Source organism: Rhinolophus sinicus, chromosome 4, assembly GCF_057876585.1.
Source record: "Rhinolophus sinicus isolate RSI-liver-muscle chromosome 4, RSI-T2T, whole genome shotgun sequence".
Lineage (NCBI taxonomy): Eukaryota > Metazoa > Chordata > Mammalia > Chiroptera > Rhinolophidae > Rhinolophus > Rhinolophus sinicus.
Window position 1 is genome coordinate 8,661,728 of NC_142504.1, and position 18,205 is coordinate 8,679,932.

Sequence of the window (18,205 nt, forward strand, 5' to 3'; positions counted from 1 at the left end):
CCGGGGGTTACCAGGAACTCGGGCCCGGAGGGCCACGCGTCAGGTCGGGCCGCGCGTGACGCACTTCCGGCCCGCCTTCCGCTTTGAGGGGCCCCAGACCTTACAACAACAAGACCGGCGCGCCGGCGGCCGGCGTCTCGGCTCCTGTCCCCGCCCTCCTGCCACCTGCAGCCGCCAGGGCCGTACCGGGCCGCGCGCCGCGCTGCCCTGCCCTGCCGGAGGGCTCGGGCTGACAGCAGGTCGCGCCCTTCGGCCAACTTTCCCCGCGGCCACCGCGCCGCCTCGCGAGACCCGGGGCGGGCCGTGGCCGCTGCCGAACAGCAGGAAGGGAGCGGCCGCGGCGGAGGACGCCGGCCGGACTGTGCGGCCAGCGGCCCTACCCGGGAGCAGAAGGTGGCGGGCCCCGCGGCCTTCTCTCAGGTAGCTCTGCCCCGGCCGGCCGCTCCGAGAGGCCCGGCCCCTTCCCCAGCCCGTGCGGCGGGGCCGTAGCGTGGGGGCCTTGTTGCGTTTCAGCTTGGGGGTCGCGGCGGGGGCGGGGCGCTGACTCGGGCCGTCGCGCCCTCACCCCTCTCTTCCGTCCTTCTCAGCGATTTCTTTCTGTCCCCTGGGCCTCCCTCCGCAGTCCCGAGACCGGTGGAGCCCCGCGGAGCGGACCTGGCGGGGAAGGCTGCACTCACGGCCGGGACCCCAGACGCCGCCGCCGCCGCCGCTCCTGTGCATCATCCTTGGTACCGGCAATGGCCTTTGTATCGTCCGATGCTCTTGTGACTGACTTGGATACGGAATATTAAGAACTCACTCGTTTCCGTCCCCGCCCCAAAAGCGCCTGGAGTAACCATCTCGGCTCCTTTGGGCTAAAGTGCTGCGCTTCTTCACTCTCTTCGACTTTGGGGGCACCATGGACCAAAGTGGGATGGAGATTCCTGTGACACTCATCATTAAAGCACCGAATCAGAAATACAGTGACCAGACTATTAGCTGCTTCTTGAACTGGACCGTGGGGAAACTAAAAACGCATCTGTCTAATGTGTACCCTAGCAAACCAGTAAGTGTCTAAAACCTGGGCGCACCTGCTCCGACCCGCAGCTTTTCGTACCTTGTATTCAACTTCTCCTTGCTCGTACCCTCCCCTCTTGAATCAGATAGGTCTCTTTTGGCAGACTGCGAAGTATTTTGAGTTGTCAGATTATATGTGTGTCTCTTGAGTGTCCCAACCATCATTAATATCTTCCTGATGAGGTTCAGTTAATTACTAAGTTTATACAGAAATATCAAGGGACGTAAGAATTGGCAGGCATTAAAAAAAAGACCATTTTCCTTGGACTTAAAGTCATCAACCTAATAGGGGATGACAGATGCATCCTTTAAAAAAAAGGTGAAACACATCAATTCATATTAAAGCTTTTATTGCTTCTTGTACTAGAATTCCTTTTTATTTTCAGTACCTGGCCCAGAAATTTGCTCACTGTTGGAGAGCAATTTTTTATTCTTGGAAATGAGTATGTGATCCCATAAAAATTACACTTTCAAGACTAGTATATGTGTTTTAAGAAGCAAAGAGTTATAAGTTTTAGACTCACTTTCTTCTGCGTCTTCCTCATTTTTCTCCTGTAGAGGACACAGAAATTTCACTAATTTAGGAGAGAACAGCCCTTTCACTCCCTACCGTTTGGTGCATCTTTTTATTCCTTTCATGTAGCCATTTGTAAATTAATGTGGCAGTGTTTTCCATCCCGAATCATATCTGCATTTGCAAAGATAATAAAATACAGACAGTCGAGCTCCATCTGTTCCCAAAGTTAGATTTGAAAGGACATAGTTGATAATTAAGTCTTAGAATAATTTACAGAAGTGTAATGTCATGTGGAATATATGAAAGTGAGGCTTCCACAGTCTCCATTGTATAACATTTTGATTCCTGAGTAAGCAGTGTCCAGTGATAACTAAACCTGTTGTTTAATTAATGAAGAGGCTTGGATTTTAGGGTGGGAAATATTTTTGGCATCAGGCAAATGTAAGTTGGCAACAAGAATGTATTGGAAGTCAGCTGTGCTTTCTAGGCTTTACTTAACACCTGTTTTATGCAGATAGTAAGAAAGGCATTCGATCTGTATTAAGATATCGATGAAGTGGGACTGTTTCAGTATTCCAGTATTAAGTTTAGTTAGTTTAGACTTCTAGAATAATTGCAGAAACATGGCAGTTATTGCAAAAGCAGGTGTTTTAGAAAAACAATTCTTACGTGGCATTAGCTGTGTTTGTTAGTACCTTATGATGCAAATATTTTTAGTAGGGAAAATAAAAACCCTGAGGTATTTAGGTACTTGAAACAAATTAACGGGAACTCTAATTTATTCAAGTCTATTGTTTGAAAATTAAAATTTACACAGGGGATAACAATTTGTTTTAAAAATTTCTGCTTTACAAAGGATTTCTTATTGCATGTGATTCGTTTTGCACATTTTCCAAGAGGAAAAAAGCTTTTCAGAACAGTCCGAATTTAAAGTGATAACCTTCCGTAGTACTGTTCATCACATAGTCTGTATTTATGCTCAAGTAGGTACTTATGTGAGGGACTTTATATTATAGCACTGAACCAAAAGGGACTTGGTTTGCACTATGATAGACCAAGAGTTACTCTCTTTTTTAAAAAACTAAGAGGAGTGTGAAACGGCTTTGCCTAACTTGCACCCCTAGTGTAATAGTTCTCATCTCCAGTGGAGGCCTGTCAGTGCCCCCTAGGGATCAGCCAACTGCTGGAGACACCAGTTGCAAACTTCTTTAAACCCCGCCCTCCTCACCTGCCTGCTGCTTGTACACACTGGAGATGCTTTTGGACACTGTGCAAATAATATGCAGCCTATTAATTACCTAACCTTGTGGCAAACCTGACTTTTTTTCTCCTCCAGCAAGTCTTCTCCAAGTGAATTGTAATATCTGTAGTTCATTTCTATGTTCATGAGAGTGGGTGGCCCTGGGGGCGAGGCACGTGTTTATTTTCTTAGAACTTCAGTGAAAACTTTGTAGGGTTATTAGATTGGACAGGCTTATATTCTAACTTATTTATCACATGAGAATTGATTTGAAGTATCACAGTTGTTGAACGGATTGTTTAATGATATCCCAAAGCCATAGGTAGTCCACAATATAGGAACTGGAGTCCTAAAAGTTTTCTTTGTAAGGTTGTTATTTAGAACAGAGAATGTTTTGCAAGTTAAACAATATGGCATTACAAATATAATGCACTATAAAGGAAGGTTAGGTTTTTATGACCACCTACAGTGACTGTTTAGCAATGATTCTGTGTTTAAGGGTCTAAAGTACTGCTTTGGTGTTTAAGAAATCGTTTTTTATGCTTGATTTCCTTGCCCATCTGCCTGGTGAAGGTGGGTGGACTTGGAAGCAGAGTGAGGTTTCACTGCCTTGTAGAAACACTTGTCCCCATCAAAGTTGGGGGCGGTGGTCAACACTGCTCTTAACTGCATCTGACGGGTCAGGGGTAGGTGGAGGGACTTGGTTCCTGTGGGCAGTGGCTTCTAGGAAAATAGATGGGAGCTGCTGGAGGGAGAAGGATGGAAATTGGAAGTTGTCCTTTTAGGATCTCTAGTCTACATGCTATTTAATGGAATTTTGCAACAGTGTGTAAAATCTTAAGACTAACTTTATGGTCAAATACTGACTTAATCACAGATAATCTCCACGTGGATATTTTAAATTCAACTTCCCCTCCCTCAATAAATCCACAACAAATACACTCACTCCCCAAGCACACTTCCTTCGGCTTCATTTATTTATTTAAGTAGGCATTTGGATGTCTGTATGCTCAGCCTGAAGGTGATGGTAAGAGTCCTTTGCTCTTACGAAGCTCAGGTCTCCTTGGGGGATACAAACATGTAAGGAAATCACTGTACTATTATGAGACTAGTGTTATACAAGAGGGATGTACTGAGTGCTGTAGGAGTTACAGGGAAGTGCTACCGGGAAGGCACAGGCAACCCTGGAATCCGGGGCTAAGAAAAGGTTCACGGGGACATTTTTCCTAGAGTTGGTAACAGTTTTAAGCATACAAGATAAGAGGTGTTTGTTGTTTTTTTTGACTATTCTCTCAGGGCTAATGTGGCATTGATGATTCTAAATGCTTTATAATATAGCGATTTAGGAATATAGTGCAATGTAAAAAGATTATAGATCCATAGTGGGCTACAAAGGGGCAGGTGCTTTCAAGTTAGGAAGTAAGACCGTTGCCATATTTATGCAGAAGTTGACAAGTCATCAATTAAAAACCTCAGATGTGGAATTGATCTCTTTTGTAGTTTTGTTTAACTTTGAATGGTATTGATTATTATTTTAGGATGTGGTTTAGGAACTGGAAAGTGCACCAGTTCATGTTGATAGTGTATATAGATGATTGTAAATCTTATTCTAATGTGATCTAATGTGACATTTGTCATAACTTCCTGGCTTTAGATACTCAGATCCTGAAGTTAGCCTGTGGTGTGAAATAGTAATTCTGAAATTGCGGTAATTGTTACCAGTGGGTGACGCTACTACCTGTGAAGGCCACTTTTACTTGACACTTTTAGTGTAGACTTATTTACTGGAGATGTAAATATCAAAATGGTTGAACTTAGTGTTATCCGGTAACATTATGGACGATCCAAGAGAAAACTTAAGAAAGAAGAATCTCTGAATTCAATCAGGCACTTTTCTCCTTAGCTCTTTTCTTACTGTTCTCGTACACAAGCAGTAACTAAGATGGACCTGACTCACTCTGAATTCAGTTTTGAGTGCAAATCTTTCTGCGGCTTGTATGCCTTGGCTCCCATTTTTTCAGTGTTGAGGTCAAATGCCTGTTGAAAGTGTCTCAGTGCTGGGTAGATTTCCTCTGTCTTGGTGCTTCCTACTGTTAAGCTAAAGCTTTTCAGTTTCATTGCTTAGGTCTTCTGGCTTTCCTGCTCAGCCAGGGAGTTTGTGCTGCTTCTTCAAGTTGTTCCTTTGCTCTGAGATTCCATGAGAATTAAAGAAACAGGAACAGAACCACTTGTGGAAGTTCTATTCTGAAAACAACATTCTGTAACCAAATTGCCTACAGTTCAGATGGATGTCTTACTTTCATTATCAGTGGAAGTAGCTTGTGTAACATATTGAGGCTATGTCTGTGTCATTGTAATTCTCTATTACCTTATTTAGGCAGGTCTTTTAGCAAAACCTTGCTGAACCACCTCAGAGCTGTTGATTTAAATGGGCTATAATCCATACACATAAAAAAGTTTATTATGACTATTGACTTATAAAATTTTAGTACATACATATTAGAGGGATTCATGTCACATTGCAGTATAGTTCAAATTTTTGAAACTTTTTGAACAAAGGATATTAAATTGAGTTTTATTAAGGATATTATTAAATTGAGTGTGAAGGTTGATGAAAAATTAATGAATGCTGACTAAAATTTGTTTTATTTAACTCCTTTGTAGCCTTTTCCTAATTTTTTTTTGAAAATAACCACTTCGAAGGTAATGTTTTGTTTAATCATGGATCGATGCTATTTATTGAATTAATCAATTATTTATTTACTTATTTTTATTAGTTTTATTTTTGGCATCAATGCTTTTTAAAGATAGGCTTTTTCTGGAACTTTAAGTTTCTCTCCTTTGCATAATACTGATTTGATGGTCTCAAATGCTGTTGTTTAGCTATTATATTTATATAACTAATATTTAATGATTTATATTGACTTGATTTTTAAATTGCTATTTACTAAGTGGTTGCCATGTGTACTAGGCATTCTAGTAAGTACGTTATATGTTTCATCACATTTATTCCTGATAGACACCTTATGATGTTAAGTTTTATTATCAGCTCTTTTTTTTGCCCAAGTTCATAGAACTCTGTAGTAGAATTGGAATTTAAACCCAGGTTTGTCAGACTTGCAAGCCTCAGCTGTTACCCATTACGATTCACATTCAATATCATGGTGACGTAGGACTATGTCTCTGTGAGTCCCCAAATGATGTAGGGGACTTTGAGTGAGTGCTGGGATCGTGTCTCATCAGACCAAAGAATGGAAACACAGACCCAGGAGAGGCAAAAAGAGTTTTGAAAAGAGGATAGTTGATTGAAAGTAAAGGGTCAGAGCTCCTGAGCAGGAGGGGATCCCGAATGGGGGTGCCCAGTGACTGAGAAAAACGTTCTTTTATACCTTCCCTTGCCTGCTTGGGGAAGGGGGCTGGAGCCTTCTAATGGAATTCATTAGGTTTGCCCTGTTTGCCCATCCTGAAGGGATTAACGAAGTAACGCATTCCTATCTATCAGATCTGCTCCTTTGTCCGGCCAAAAGGGATTTGAGATAATTTATTAACCTCAAGGTGTATTCTCATATCTCTGTCCTGGAGTGAAGTAGGCATCCCAGGACCTGGAGTTTCAGGATATGGCTGCTTTTTTTTGTTTATTTCACCAGGGACCTCCCTGTCTACCTAGTAACATGCTAACTAACCTGTCTCTATGTCCTAAGAAGAAAGGCCCTTAGGGACTTGGCCATCTCATTTGTATACTTGCTGATTAAAAGATGGATGGAAAAAGGTATATGTGTTTAGATAGTGTGTCATCTTAAGCAACAGATGAATGGATAACATAGCTGTAATACTGTTCTAATGCATATCAACTTAGTGTGTGGTTATTTCTGCTTATTTTGTTAAGTTGTAGGGAAGAAATGGGAACTAGACCTGAAAGCACATTGCCCTGCGCTATCTTTTCACATTCCTGCTTGTCTATGAACCATAACAGTCATGTATTTTGGCTTTCTCTGTCCTGTGCACATCTGATTTGTGAATGGCCTGTGAGTAGAAACAGCTAAGCAGTGACTGTCCTTTTGAAGTTCTAGAGGAAATTCTTCTTTAAGCTCTGCATGCTGATTTTGCTGACTGTCATTGCAGAGATAAGGGGTAGAGGCAGTTGGGTAAACAACACTGTAAATGGAATTACAGTGTTTCTGAATTTCCTGGGGCTTTAGATTGGGTGAATTTAGTGGTAGTGTGAGATACGTCCCAGTACAAATTCACAGAATTCATTTCCCACAGAAACTATTAATATATTTTGAGCACCTCTTGGGAACCAACTCTTTAAAGCTCTTTGATACTTGTGATAACTGTATGTAAGTACTGAAATGTTAATAGTGACTACTTTCCAAGGACTTGGGTGGGTTGTCAGTCTTAGAACTCACATGTAGGTTGAAGATTGCTTTTGCTGAGCTGTTTGATTATGTTGAAGTTGGATAGACTAAGAACATGAGTTTTTAAGCCATACATGATTCTGAGAGACCCATTCAGTCCTTCACATAAAAAAAAAAAGTAATATTTTGATACCTCTAGGTGACTTCTGGAAATAGAAAGTATTGTTGGCTTTGTGAAACTCAGCTATCAGTCACCTCTGACTATTTTAAAAGCATTAGGAATGCATAGTCTTTTATCTGTTTTTGATATCTGATTAAACGTTGAAAAGTCGGACACTATAGATAATAATAGATGTAAACTTTTCTGAAAGAAAAACATCTTTCCCCAGTTCAGGATTTTTATTTGCATACTATACTAGCGGGTGAGCTTTCCTTGCCTTGGTTTTTAGCAGGGTCTGTTCAGTGGGTGGCAGAGTTTTGGGGATCAGCTGGTCAAGCAGCTGTTTACTTGGAGAGGTAGGTGTACGAGTAGTTCTGTCTCTGGGCTACTCAGAGCACCGTCGGGATGTTTCCAAGTTGGTGATTCAGCTGGCTCTCCTCTACCACAGATCATCCGGCTTCATCTGGGATGGAGCAGTGGAGGCTAGAAAGTAGTTGACCTCATAGGATTTGCTGACCACTGGGTGGAGGGTGTGAGCAACAGGAAGAATGACGGCGGTGGTGATAGACATGGTCACGTATATTTATTTGTATGTTGATCTGTGTAGCCAGTATCTTAACAGTAAAAACTTTTAATTGACAATTTAATTAGTACTTTATTTCAGATTACCAATCCTGAGTCTTCTGAATTCTTATATTTAAAGGGTGCCATGTAGTTTTTTGTTTTTTTTTGAGAGAAAAAAGTGAGCTTTAATTGTGTTAAGCTGCTGAGATCTTGGAGTTTGTTATAGCAGCTATCATTACTTACCCTAACCAATACAGAAATGCATTTTCAATCAGGGTAAAAGATGCTGGTGTGAATACGTCTGCATAAATAAAATTGTGCCACTTTCACAAGTTAAATTTAATTTGAATTGATATCTCAATACATATTCTTTTCCTAATACTTACAATCCAAAATAACTAGTTGAAAATTCAGTTGATTATAGTGTTGTTTGTTATCATATCTAGTTACTGGTTTTCCAGATATTTAAATTAAATTTATTCATATTTAAACTGAAGAGGCAAATTTTTTAGTAACATAGAAACATTTTCATTCTTCTTACCTGGTTTAGTCACATGAAAATTTCTTTTTCTCTGTTTCCACCCACAGTAAAATTAAAGAATTTGTTTTCCTTCTAAAACTCTGCTTATCTGAAGGCATTTGAATATTCAGTTTAAAGCAACAATATTTTTTATTGAGATATAATTCACATATTATAAAATAAAGCCTTTAGCGTGTATAACTCAGTGGTTTTTAGTAGTTCACAGAGTTGTGCAATCATTACCCCTGTCTAATTCTAGAAGATTTTTACCACCCCAAAAAGAAACCCCATACCCACTAGCAGTCACACCCATTCTGTGCCCCCAGTCGTTGGTCACCACACATCTATTTTCTGTCTCGATGGATTTGCCTATTCTGGAAATTTCATGTAAATGAAATCGTGGTATAGATGGCCTTTGTGTCTGGCTCCTTTCACTTAGTATAAAGTTTACCAGGTTCATCCATATGGTAGTACCGTGTTTCCCCGAAAATAAGACCCTGAAAATAGGCCCCAGTTAAGATTGTCAGCCAGACGGACACATTTAGTATGTTATGACAATGTTCCAGAAGACGATGACATGACTGTATTTGAATACATGTAGATTGTTGTACGTGAAAAAAATTAGACATCCCCTGAAAATAAGTCCTAATGTGTCTTTTGGAGCAAAAATTAATATAAGACCTGGTCTTATTTTCAGGGAAATACGGTATAAGACCCGGTCTTATTTTTGGGGAAACACGGTATGTATCAGTACTTCATCACTTTTCATGGCTGAATAATATTCCATGACATGCATTTATCACATTGTATTTATCCATTTATCAGTAAAGAGACATTTAGGTTGTTTCCACTTTTTTGGCATTATGAATAATGCTGCTATAAACATTCTTGTACAAGTTTTGTGTGGACGTAAGTTTTCAGTTCTCTTTGGTGTATACCTAGGAATGGAACTGGGTATATACTGAGTTATATGGTAACTCTGTGTGTAACTGTCTGAGGAGCTGTCAAACTTTTCCGCAAAGACTGTTCCATTTTACATTCCCACCAGCAGTGTTTGAGGGTTCCAATTTCTCCACATCTTTGTCACACTTGTTTTTGCTTCACGTATTTTTGGGGGCGGGGGCACCATGTAATTTTGTTATATTATTGTATTCTGCTTTTTTGAAATTGATCTTCCCTTGCTGTGGAAAGATAAAAGTTTATTTGAAGTTGACTACTAATTTAGAGAAAAGTTACCACTAAGATACTGATGATTTCTCCTTCATAGTAATCTGCTAATACCAGTACCATTTGTAGAAATGAACCAGATGAATTTAGCACCAGCAAGGGTTTTAAGTTAGTATTGTGATTCATAAACTAAATATTTTCATGCTTAATGATTACATGTAAAATAACTGATGTAAAGAACTTAACATGGGCTGTGTGTTCCAAATCTTTGTAAACATTTTTGGACTCATAACACTTCGTTTAACAAATTGGCATTTACCATCTACTCTGTCAGGCACAGTGTTAGGCTCTGGGAACAAAGTGATGAACTAGACAGACATAGACCCTTTGTTCTTAGCACTCGTGTTCCGCTTCGGGAAATAAGCATGTGAACGTAATTATAGACTGTGGTTTGTGTGATGAACGAGACAAACAGGATATGTGAAAGGGAATACTCTATGTTTGTAAATCAGGGAAGAGCTCTCTGAGGAGCACATTTTAAAGCTAAGACCTAAACGATGATTAAGAGCTAGCCATGCAAGCGCTGGGAGAGAATATCACAGGGAGGGTGTCTGAGTTGGGAGAGAGCCTGGCATGTTTGGAGATCTAGGTGGATGCCCGTTTGGGTAGTGAGTGAGGAGGAAAGAAGACCAGCAGAGGAGGCTGCAGAGAGACAGAACCCAGATCTGTTGGGACCGTCTGGCTATGGTAAGGAATTAGAATTAAATCCGGTGTGATGGGAGTCCATCAGAGGGTAACAGGATTGGTTTACTTTTTCAAACGAGCACTCTGGCTGCAGACTACAGAATGGAAATGGAGGCGTGAAGACCAGCTCAGAAACTATTGCAGGAGCTCAGGCAAGAGGTGATGGTTTAGATTAGGGTAATGACAGTGAGGATGGAAAGGAATGGACCATCTGGGAGGGACTTTGGAAACAGAGTCCGTAGGATTTGCTGATGGTTAGCTCTCAGAGGCAAACGGACTTCTTTTTACCGACATCAGAATGTTTTTCTCTCTGTGTAGAGAAGATAAAATTAATTAAAAGCATTCCTTTTGTTATTAATAAATGTCATTTTAAACTGAGACTTGAAAGTCGTTCCAATGTGGATTAGGGTTTTCTTTTTTAGTCATTAAAAGTGATAGCCATCACCGCTTTAATGAAACCTCTTTAGCAATGTCCTAATCATGTTCTTATGCATAATGAACGTACATAGTCTGCTGTCAGCCCTACGACTTTCACGTGATCCTTCGTTAGCTCCTCATGGAATTGCATGATGTCAGAGTAGCAGGTATTAGAAATTAGCATCAAAGGCTCATGGAATGTTTACTACGTATTGTGCTGTAAGAGGTTTATGTGCATTTTCATTGTTATGTGCGTTTTTATTTTTGTGAAATAGATACTATTATTACGCTCATTTTACAGATGAGAGAACTGAGGCACAGAGTGGTGGTTCTGGGATCTTGTACAAGTTTCTTCACATTCTTCACCTGTCTGCCTTCACCTGTCGTCCATAGGTCCAACCCCTCCACGCAGGCGTCCACCCCTTGTTAGCTGCTCAGGACATTGCTCTTGAAATTCTCTGTTTTTCTCTCCTGCATCATCAGTTTTTTCCTTTCTGTTGGATTAATCCTGTTGGCAAACATTTATGTCTCTACTCTTAATAAGAGAAAACAAAACAGTAAAACAAACAAACAAACAAGATGCGCTTATAATTCCACTTCCCTTCTAGCCAGTGCTGTATTTCTTTCCTTGTCCTTCGTGCAAAACTCCTCATCAGTTGTATGTATTCACTGTCTCCAACTGTACTCCTCCTTTTCTCTAATATCCATTCCAACTAAGTGTTTACCCTGTTGCTCCACCAAGATTGCTTTTATCAAGCTCACCAGGCGTCTCCATGTTGCAGGATGTTCTGGGAGAATTCAGAAATAAATCGAATAGAATAGTATGAAAGAAGGACACTATGAATAATAATAAAAGCCTGGAGATACTCAAATACCTGTTAATAAGCTGTAGTATTTCTATATATTGGAGCATTATGCACTTGTTAAACAGAAGGCAGAAGACAACACTGCTAAGGTGTAATCTCCAGGGTATGAGGAGAGAACAAGGTACAGAAGAGGAAGTCTAGTGACCTACCTTTGTGTGTTTATATTCAGATTTGTTATGTTGATAGAAAGAAATGAGGGAAGGGTAATGCAAACTTACAGAGGGAGGGAACAGGGACAGAATCTAAACCTCTTTGAATGTACTTGTACTATAATCTTTACTCTATTTCCATATAATTTAAAAAATTAAATAGAAAAAAGTAATCCCTAAATGGTAACACATTAATAATTTAATGTTAGGATGGTGACATAATACAAGAGAAATTATCCCAAGGAATTTTAAAACACAATATTTTAACTATACATTTCTAGAGGGATATCTGTAAAGACAGAAGAAACCCATTAGAAATCTTAAACCTCACCTAATATTGTTATTTTTATTTTGAGATTATATGTAGTAGGATAAAGCATATAACTAAGTTTGCTGATGGCACATGTTTGTTAATGTCATCAGCAAGCAAGACTTCCAGGATGAGAGAAGATACAACTGAAATAAGTAAAAACCATGTACGGCTCTATTAATTTAAATCGGAAATATCAGTATGACCTCAGGATTTAAGTTTTTCTTTCCGAAAAATACATATTTTTTTAGCTGTCGTTAATGAAGAATCTTAGAAATAATGACAAGTAAGAGTGTAGCACTTAGATCCCAGATTTTGGTCTTTAGATACGATTTCCCGTTAAAAGGAACCAAGGCTCCTGGAGCAGTGGCTGAGGTCAGGTGTGGGGCAGGAAATGCGTTGGCAGGTGCACCTGGGCATTTTGCGCCTGACAGCCTCTGAGACTACAGAGGTTCTGTCAGAATGACACAGGAGCCAACCTCAAGGGACACCTACTGACCAAAAATGGTACAATTTGAGGACTTAAAATGAATGGCAGTACATTGAAAAACATAAAATTCCACCAGCTTATAGAGATACTAAACCAAACCCCTTGATCTTTGGTACCTAAGGACCCCTCAACTACAGAGCTTACTGAGTATGATGTTTTCTATTATCATTTTTAATACAAGACCCTTTTTAAGTAGTCATGTTGAATATATAGTCTATTTAAAAATTGTTACGGTTTTGCTTGGACTTGGCATATTTAACAGTTGTTGATATAGCTACTATTTAATTATTTTAATAGAATTCAAGGAACATTTGCCTGTTTCTCAGTTATGAAGTAGGAGATCTTATGGGGACTGTACATAAATGCTTTAATTTTAAATAATGCTGGCAATGGGCGCACTTAGCAGATTCGTCACAAGTGCGAAATAGAGCAGAGATAATTAGAACGTATTTCCTATTTTGCGCTGCATATAGCAATGGCGACTGCATCTCCATGCACTTGAATTGATTTTTATTTAGTCCCATCTCATGTTTTTTGAAAAATGTTCAAATGTATTCGTCAGAGTGACAGGAATAATAAAAACTAGAATAGTTACCTAAAGCTGTAATTAAATCCAAATGGCTCTTGAATTCAAACCAATAAATTGTTCTGCATGATGTTAGTAAAGAAGAAAATAAATCTTACATATACTTTTAGATTAAAAATACTGATAAAACAATGCCAAATAACTCTGGTGAGTTTAAAATTTTATCCCATTGTTGACTTCTGATAGATGGTCAGCTGCCTTCTCATTTATAGTCTGATGGTTTTAATGATAGTCACACAGCATTGTGACTAAAAAGACAAACCTCCAATTTACCTTTGTTCTGTTTTTTTTTTTAATTGGTAATCACCTGTATTTTATTATAGCTATAATAAATATTCTACCATTTACTGAGCTCTTAATATGTTAAATGGAATTTGGGAAAACAAAATTCTTAAATTGTGTCAGTTTTCTGCTTATTTGTGCCTAAAGGGAGTTTACTTTACTCATTTAGGCATGTTATTCCCCGCCTTCATTTTGTATAATTAGAAAAAGTTGAATTCTTTTCTTTGTCCCATTTCTTAGTTGACGAAGGATCAGAGGCTGGTGTATTCGGGCAGACTGCTCCCCGATCATCTGCAGCTGAAAGACGTTCTCAGAAAAGTAAGCAGACCTCTCCCACTACGTGATACCAGACACACTCAGGGGACGGGAGCAGATGCATTCCGAAATGTTACCGCTATCCAACCAGTGCAGGTTTTAGGTACTTAAACTCAACCCCGTTGGGTGGCGTCACAGGTGAACATGACCTGGAAAGTAAAGAACATCATGACAGACTCCGATAGTGCAGGTAGCAGTTGTGTGTGGCTAAATCTGAAATAGGATTATATATTTGTGTTCAGGTATGTGCCATCTAGTGTAAGAAAACACTCTGACTTGTCAGAAGTGCAGGGGTAGAGAGTGTCCAGGGAGTGGTGAAGGATTTCCGTGGGTAACAGTCTCCTCTCTTCTATCCCCTTCTGACCAAACTGCATGACATTTTAATGCAAGTTGCTTGGGGTAGGAGCTTCATTTCAGGAAAAAAATACTATAGAAGGAAGCCCAAGTGGTCCGTCAGTTAGCAAACTTGGAACGCTGGTGCTTAGAGCTAAAATATCTTCCATTATAGTTTTTTGACAATAACTAGCATGTATGCTGGTTATTTTAATGGCAGCTTTTAGCTCATGTTCATTTGTGGAATTTATACTTTTAGAACTTTTCTGCATTTGAGATGCTGCTTTTGTTTATGAACGTAGCAGAATTGAATCTATGGCTTTTATATTTTGCGTTAGATCTTTGATTTAACTCTTCATGTTGTTCTTGATGTCCCTGCTCTGATTTAAATCTGTACCCTTTCCTATATGTTTACGATCACCTGTCGGAAACCTTAAAAAAAAACTTACACTGGTGTATCCCTTCTGTGTAGTTGACATTGTAGCTTTGCTGGTGACTTCTTGCTGTTATTTTCATTTTATTTTATTTTATGTATTTATTTTTAATTCAAGTTTATTGGGGTGACAATGGTTAGTAAAGTTACATGGGTTTCGGGTGTGCAGTTCTGTAGTACATCATCTGTATAGCACATTGTGTGTTCACCCCCCAGACTTGTTGTTTTCATTGTGTAGTTTCAGGTTGCCAAAGTGGTTTAACAACCTCTCTCTCTCAGACATAGTGGAATTTGCAGCGGATTCCACCCCCCACCTTTCTTTTTTAATAGACTTTATTTTTTAGGACATTTTAGGCTCACAGCAAAATTGAGTGGAAGGTAGAGATTTCACATATGCCTCCTGCTTCCACACACACAGCCTCCCCCAGTGACAACATTCCATGTGAGAGTGGTGTGTGGATTCCAGCTGCTGACCCTACACGTCATCCCCCAAGCGCAGGGGACACTAGGACTCACGCTTGTACACGCTGTGGGTTTGGACAAATGTAATGGCGTGTACCCCCTTTATAGTATCATACAGAGTAGTTTCACTGCCCTAAATGCCCTCTCTGCTCCACCTGTTCATTTCCCCCCTTTTATGCTTAAAAACCCTCTGCTCTATGCTCTTTGAAATATTTATTGTATTATTTTAACACAAGGATAGCACATGCATACTTTCCAAAAGGTTTTTGTTGCCAGAAATGGGTTCAGACCAGAAGACTTAAACTAAAAATGTTTCAATCAAAGGACTCCTGTGCCCCTTACTGAGACATTTTGAATCATATGTTTACATTTTGAATAGATCTTTGAACTGTTTTTGTTCAAGTCAGTGTACCCTTTCTGTTTTCAACTATGTGTGTTATTAGCTTTATCTGTTTAGTTATGAATGTTTTACAGAAACATTCGCCAAAGGTGAATGAATACTGTGCGTTCATTGTGATGAATATGACCTTTGAAACTAGGTTTGTGAAGGTAAACACCTGATACTGCTTAGTGTTCTGTGTTCTCAAGCTAAGGGGACGTTGTCAACCAAGTGTGCCTGCCTGCTGCCCACCTTGCTGGGCACGGCTCCTGTACTCTCTGGGAATGCCTTCTCTTGGCATCCTCATTCCCATTAACTTCATTGTCTAAACTCCTAAAGCAGTTATAGTTTGTGCTTCTCAGTTTTGTGCAAAAGACTGTTTTATGTGTATCTCTAATTGTGCTCCAATGTGCTAGTCTGATCTTTTCACAATATCATCAGCCTCTTTAGGGGAGGGGCTGACTCTTACCCTTTCTGGGAGCGACCTCAGAATTAAGCACAATTCTAGCTTTGTTTTAGGCACTTCATAAATTCTGAGTCTAATAGTTTTGTTTCTCTTCCTCACAACTGGGCATCTTTCTTCCTGCCCCCTTTTCTTTATCACACTCTGTTTTTTAATTTTTTTTCTTTATTTTAATTTTTAAGTTGCTGAGCTATTCTATGTTCCTTTCTGCCGTCATTTATTCTCTTTCCCCTCTCTATTTTATTTACTTGTTTCATATGTATATGTATATATACTCATGAAATCACTAAACTAAAATGCCAATCCTAATGATTATTAGAATATTTTCCTTCAGTCATAGTTGTAGGTTTATGGAAACACATGGAATATTTAAAGAATATGGTTCGAATATATGCATTACATAAATATAAGTGTGGTAGATAAAACCAGTTTTGACTTTAAAAAAAAAATACTGTACATCACCTTGCTAAAATGAAGGCAAATGAGATTACGGTGAAGTTGAGTTTGTTGTAGCTCCCAAGTCTTACATAATAGAAATACTTTCACTACTTGAAGTTTGTAGGTCCACACTTCAGTGTGACTATTACAGCTCTGAGGTTAAGGCACTAGGTGTTTTTATATTGAAATAATAGATGGCATTGACATAACTTTATAGCACTGTTTGCTTCAAGTCTCCTCGGTAAACGACATAATCATCTTTTACGTAGCACTTACTAAGTCTTTGGACTATTTTCCAAGCAAGGAGAATATGTCAAAGAGGCCTCAAATTCTAAGTGGTAAATCTACCTTCAAATGACAACAATTTCTTACTAATAAAATGGCTGTGCTAGAAAAAGGAACTTAAGTTTTGAGTTAAGTATTGCAGCTTAGCTGCTAACTTTTTGGCTGTACAGCTTCCAGTCCTGCCCTTTCAATGTCCTCTTCTTTTTTTATTTCAGCAAGATGAGTATCATATGGTTCACCTGGTGTGTGCTTCTCGGACTCCTCCGAGTTCTCCAGAATCCAGCACCGGGAGAGGAAGTCGTGCAGCACTAGCATCCAGCAGCAATTCCGTGAGTTATTTGGGAGGAGGAACATGGAAGTTTTCTGCTGAGCCTTCTTGGCCTCCTAAAACTACGTGAAAAACAGAATGGTTGGAGCTTGTGGTTGTGAGATTGTGTTTTGAACAGTCTGAGTTAGGCATTTCAACTTTGTTTCTAGAGCTCCAGTATATAGTGTTATCCCTGAAGCCTGTTCTCCATGAGTTTAGTTTGCTGTATGGCAGGTCAGTAATAGATCCAGCTTTCAGGGGTTTAATTACTGAAATACTTAGAAAATAGAATTATGATATGGTTGTATAATATAAACTCTTAGGGCCAGTAAAGTCAGTAAAGTTTCAGAAATATTTGAGGTGTTTAATACAGTATGTTTATTCAAGGTGGATTAAATTATTTAAATGTTCAGTACACTAAATCTTCTTGAAGTAGATTGCTTTGGTCAAGATTTTTTTTTTTTAATGACTGGATTTGGGCAAACATCCCAACTTCAGGAGGAAAAATTACTTAACCTACTCAGGTCTTCCAGACTTGGGTGTTCATTTCTCCCTCCTCATTTTTTCATCTACCTAAAATTGTTTTGGAAATTTTTCTTGATAGTTGAACTTTTCAACTTCGATATACTTTACAAGTTTTAAAGACACTGCCCCCAAACCCTCTTACGTTAAATTATTTTTGGTTTCCCTTAAAGGCTTTATATGACACCTTTGGAGTTGAGAGGAAAGGATTGGATGAGTGGGAGCTTGCTTTAAACTTCTTGGGCAGGGAACTTTTATGCTGCTAAATATACTTTCCTTCTTGTTGAGAATCTAACCAAAGCTTTATGGAGGTGATGAGTTGCAGAGGGGATAACTAGTCAAAAGATCTTCTAGCACTTACTAATTAACTACTTATTTAAGAACTAGATCCTCTAGTTGCTATATTTAATTAGTGTGGCCTCAATGGTAAGTATTCTTTAGTTCCAGTCATGGGAATTTAGCTTATATTAAACTGAAATATATTTTGTCATATATTTCCTTCCTTGCGTTAGAAGGGATGAAGCATTGGCATCAAGTTCTGTATCTAGTCTTTGGACACAGTTATGCTGTTCCAGTTTTTGTTGAGAAACAATCCTCTGACTTGTCTAATGGTTCCTCAGCCATGATTTCATGTCATTAATATATTCAGTTTTTTCATGGTGTATTAATGAAAATCTAAAAAGTATCAAAGGAAAATTAAGTGGAATGTCCTTTAATTTTTTTATGGCTGAGAAATTTCAGTGGAATTTGAAATGTCTTAAAATCTAGTCATTAAAGAGTTATCTAATGTCAGAAATCATTAGTTCCAGAGAAATTAGGCTGTGCTGCAAAATGGCTAGCTA

General features: G+C 39.1%; 1 protein-coding gene across 4 annotated transcripts in view; it reads left to right on the top strand.

Annotated features, from left to right (window-relative positions):
* Positions 1–73: 73 nt before the first annotated feature.
* The window catches only part of HERPUD2 (HERPUD family member 2), a 29,642-nt gene continuing 11,510 nt past the window's right edge, over positions 74–18,205 (top strand). Inside the window, exons 1-4 of one of the 4 annotated variants that reach the window (XM_074340996.2) lie at positions 74–420; positions 588–1,045; positions 13,667–13,744; positions 16,750–16,863. In XM_074340996.2, the coding sequence (XP_074197097.1) occupies positions 899–1,045; positions 13,667–13,744; positions 16,750–16,863 (339 nt within the window). In that variant the 5' untranslated portion in view covers positions 74–420; positions 588–898. Of the gene's footprint in view, positions 1,046–13,666; positions 13,745–16,749; positions 16,864–18,205 lie in introns of all 4 variants that reach the window. The other 3 variants (XM_074340995.2, XM_088797659.1, XM_019726317.3) reach the window with 3 other exon arrangements.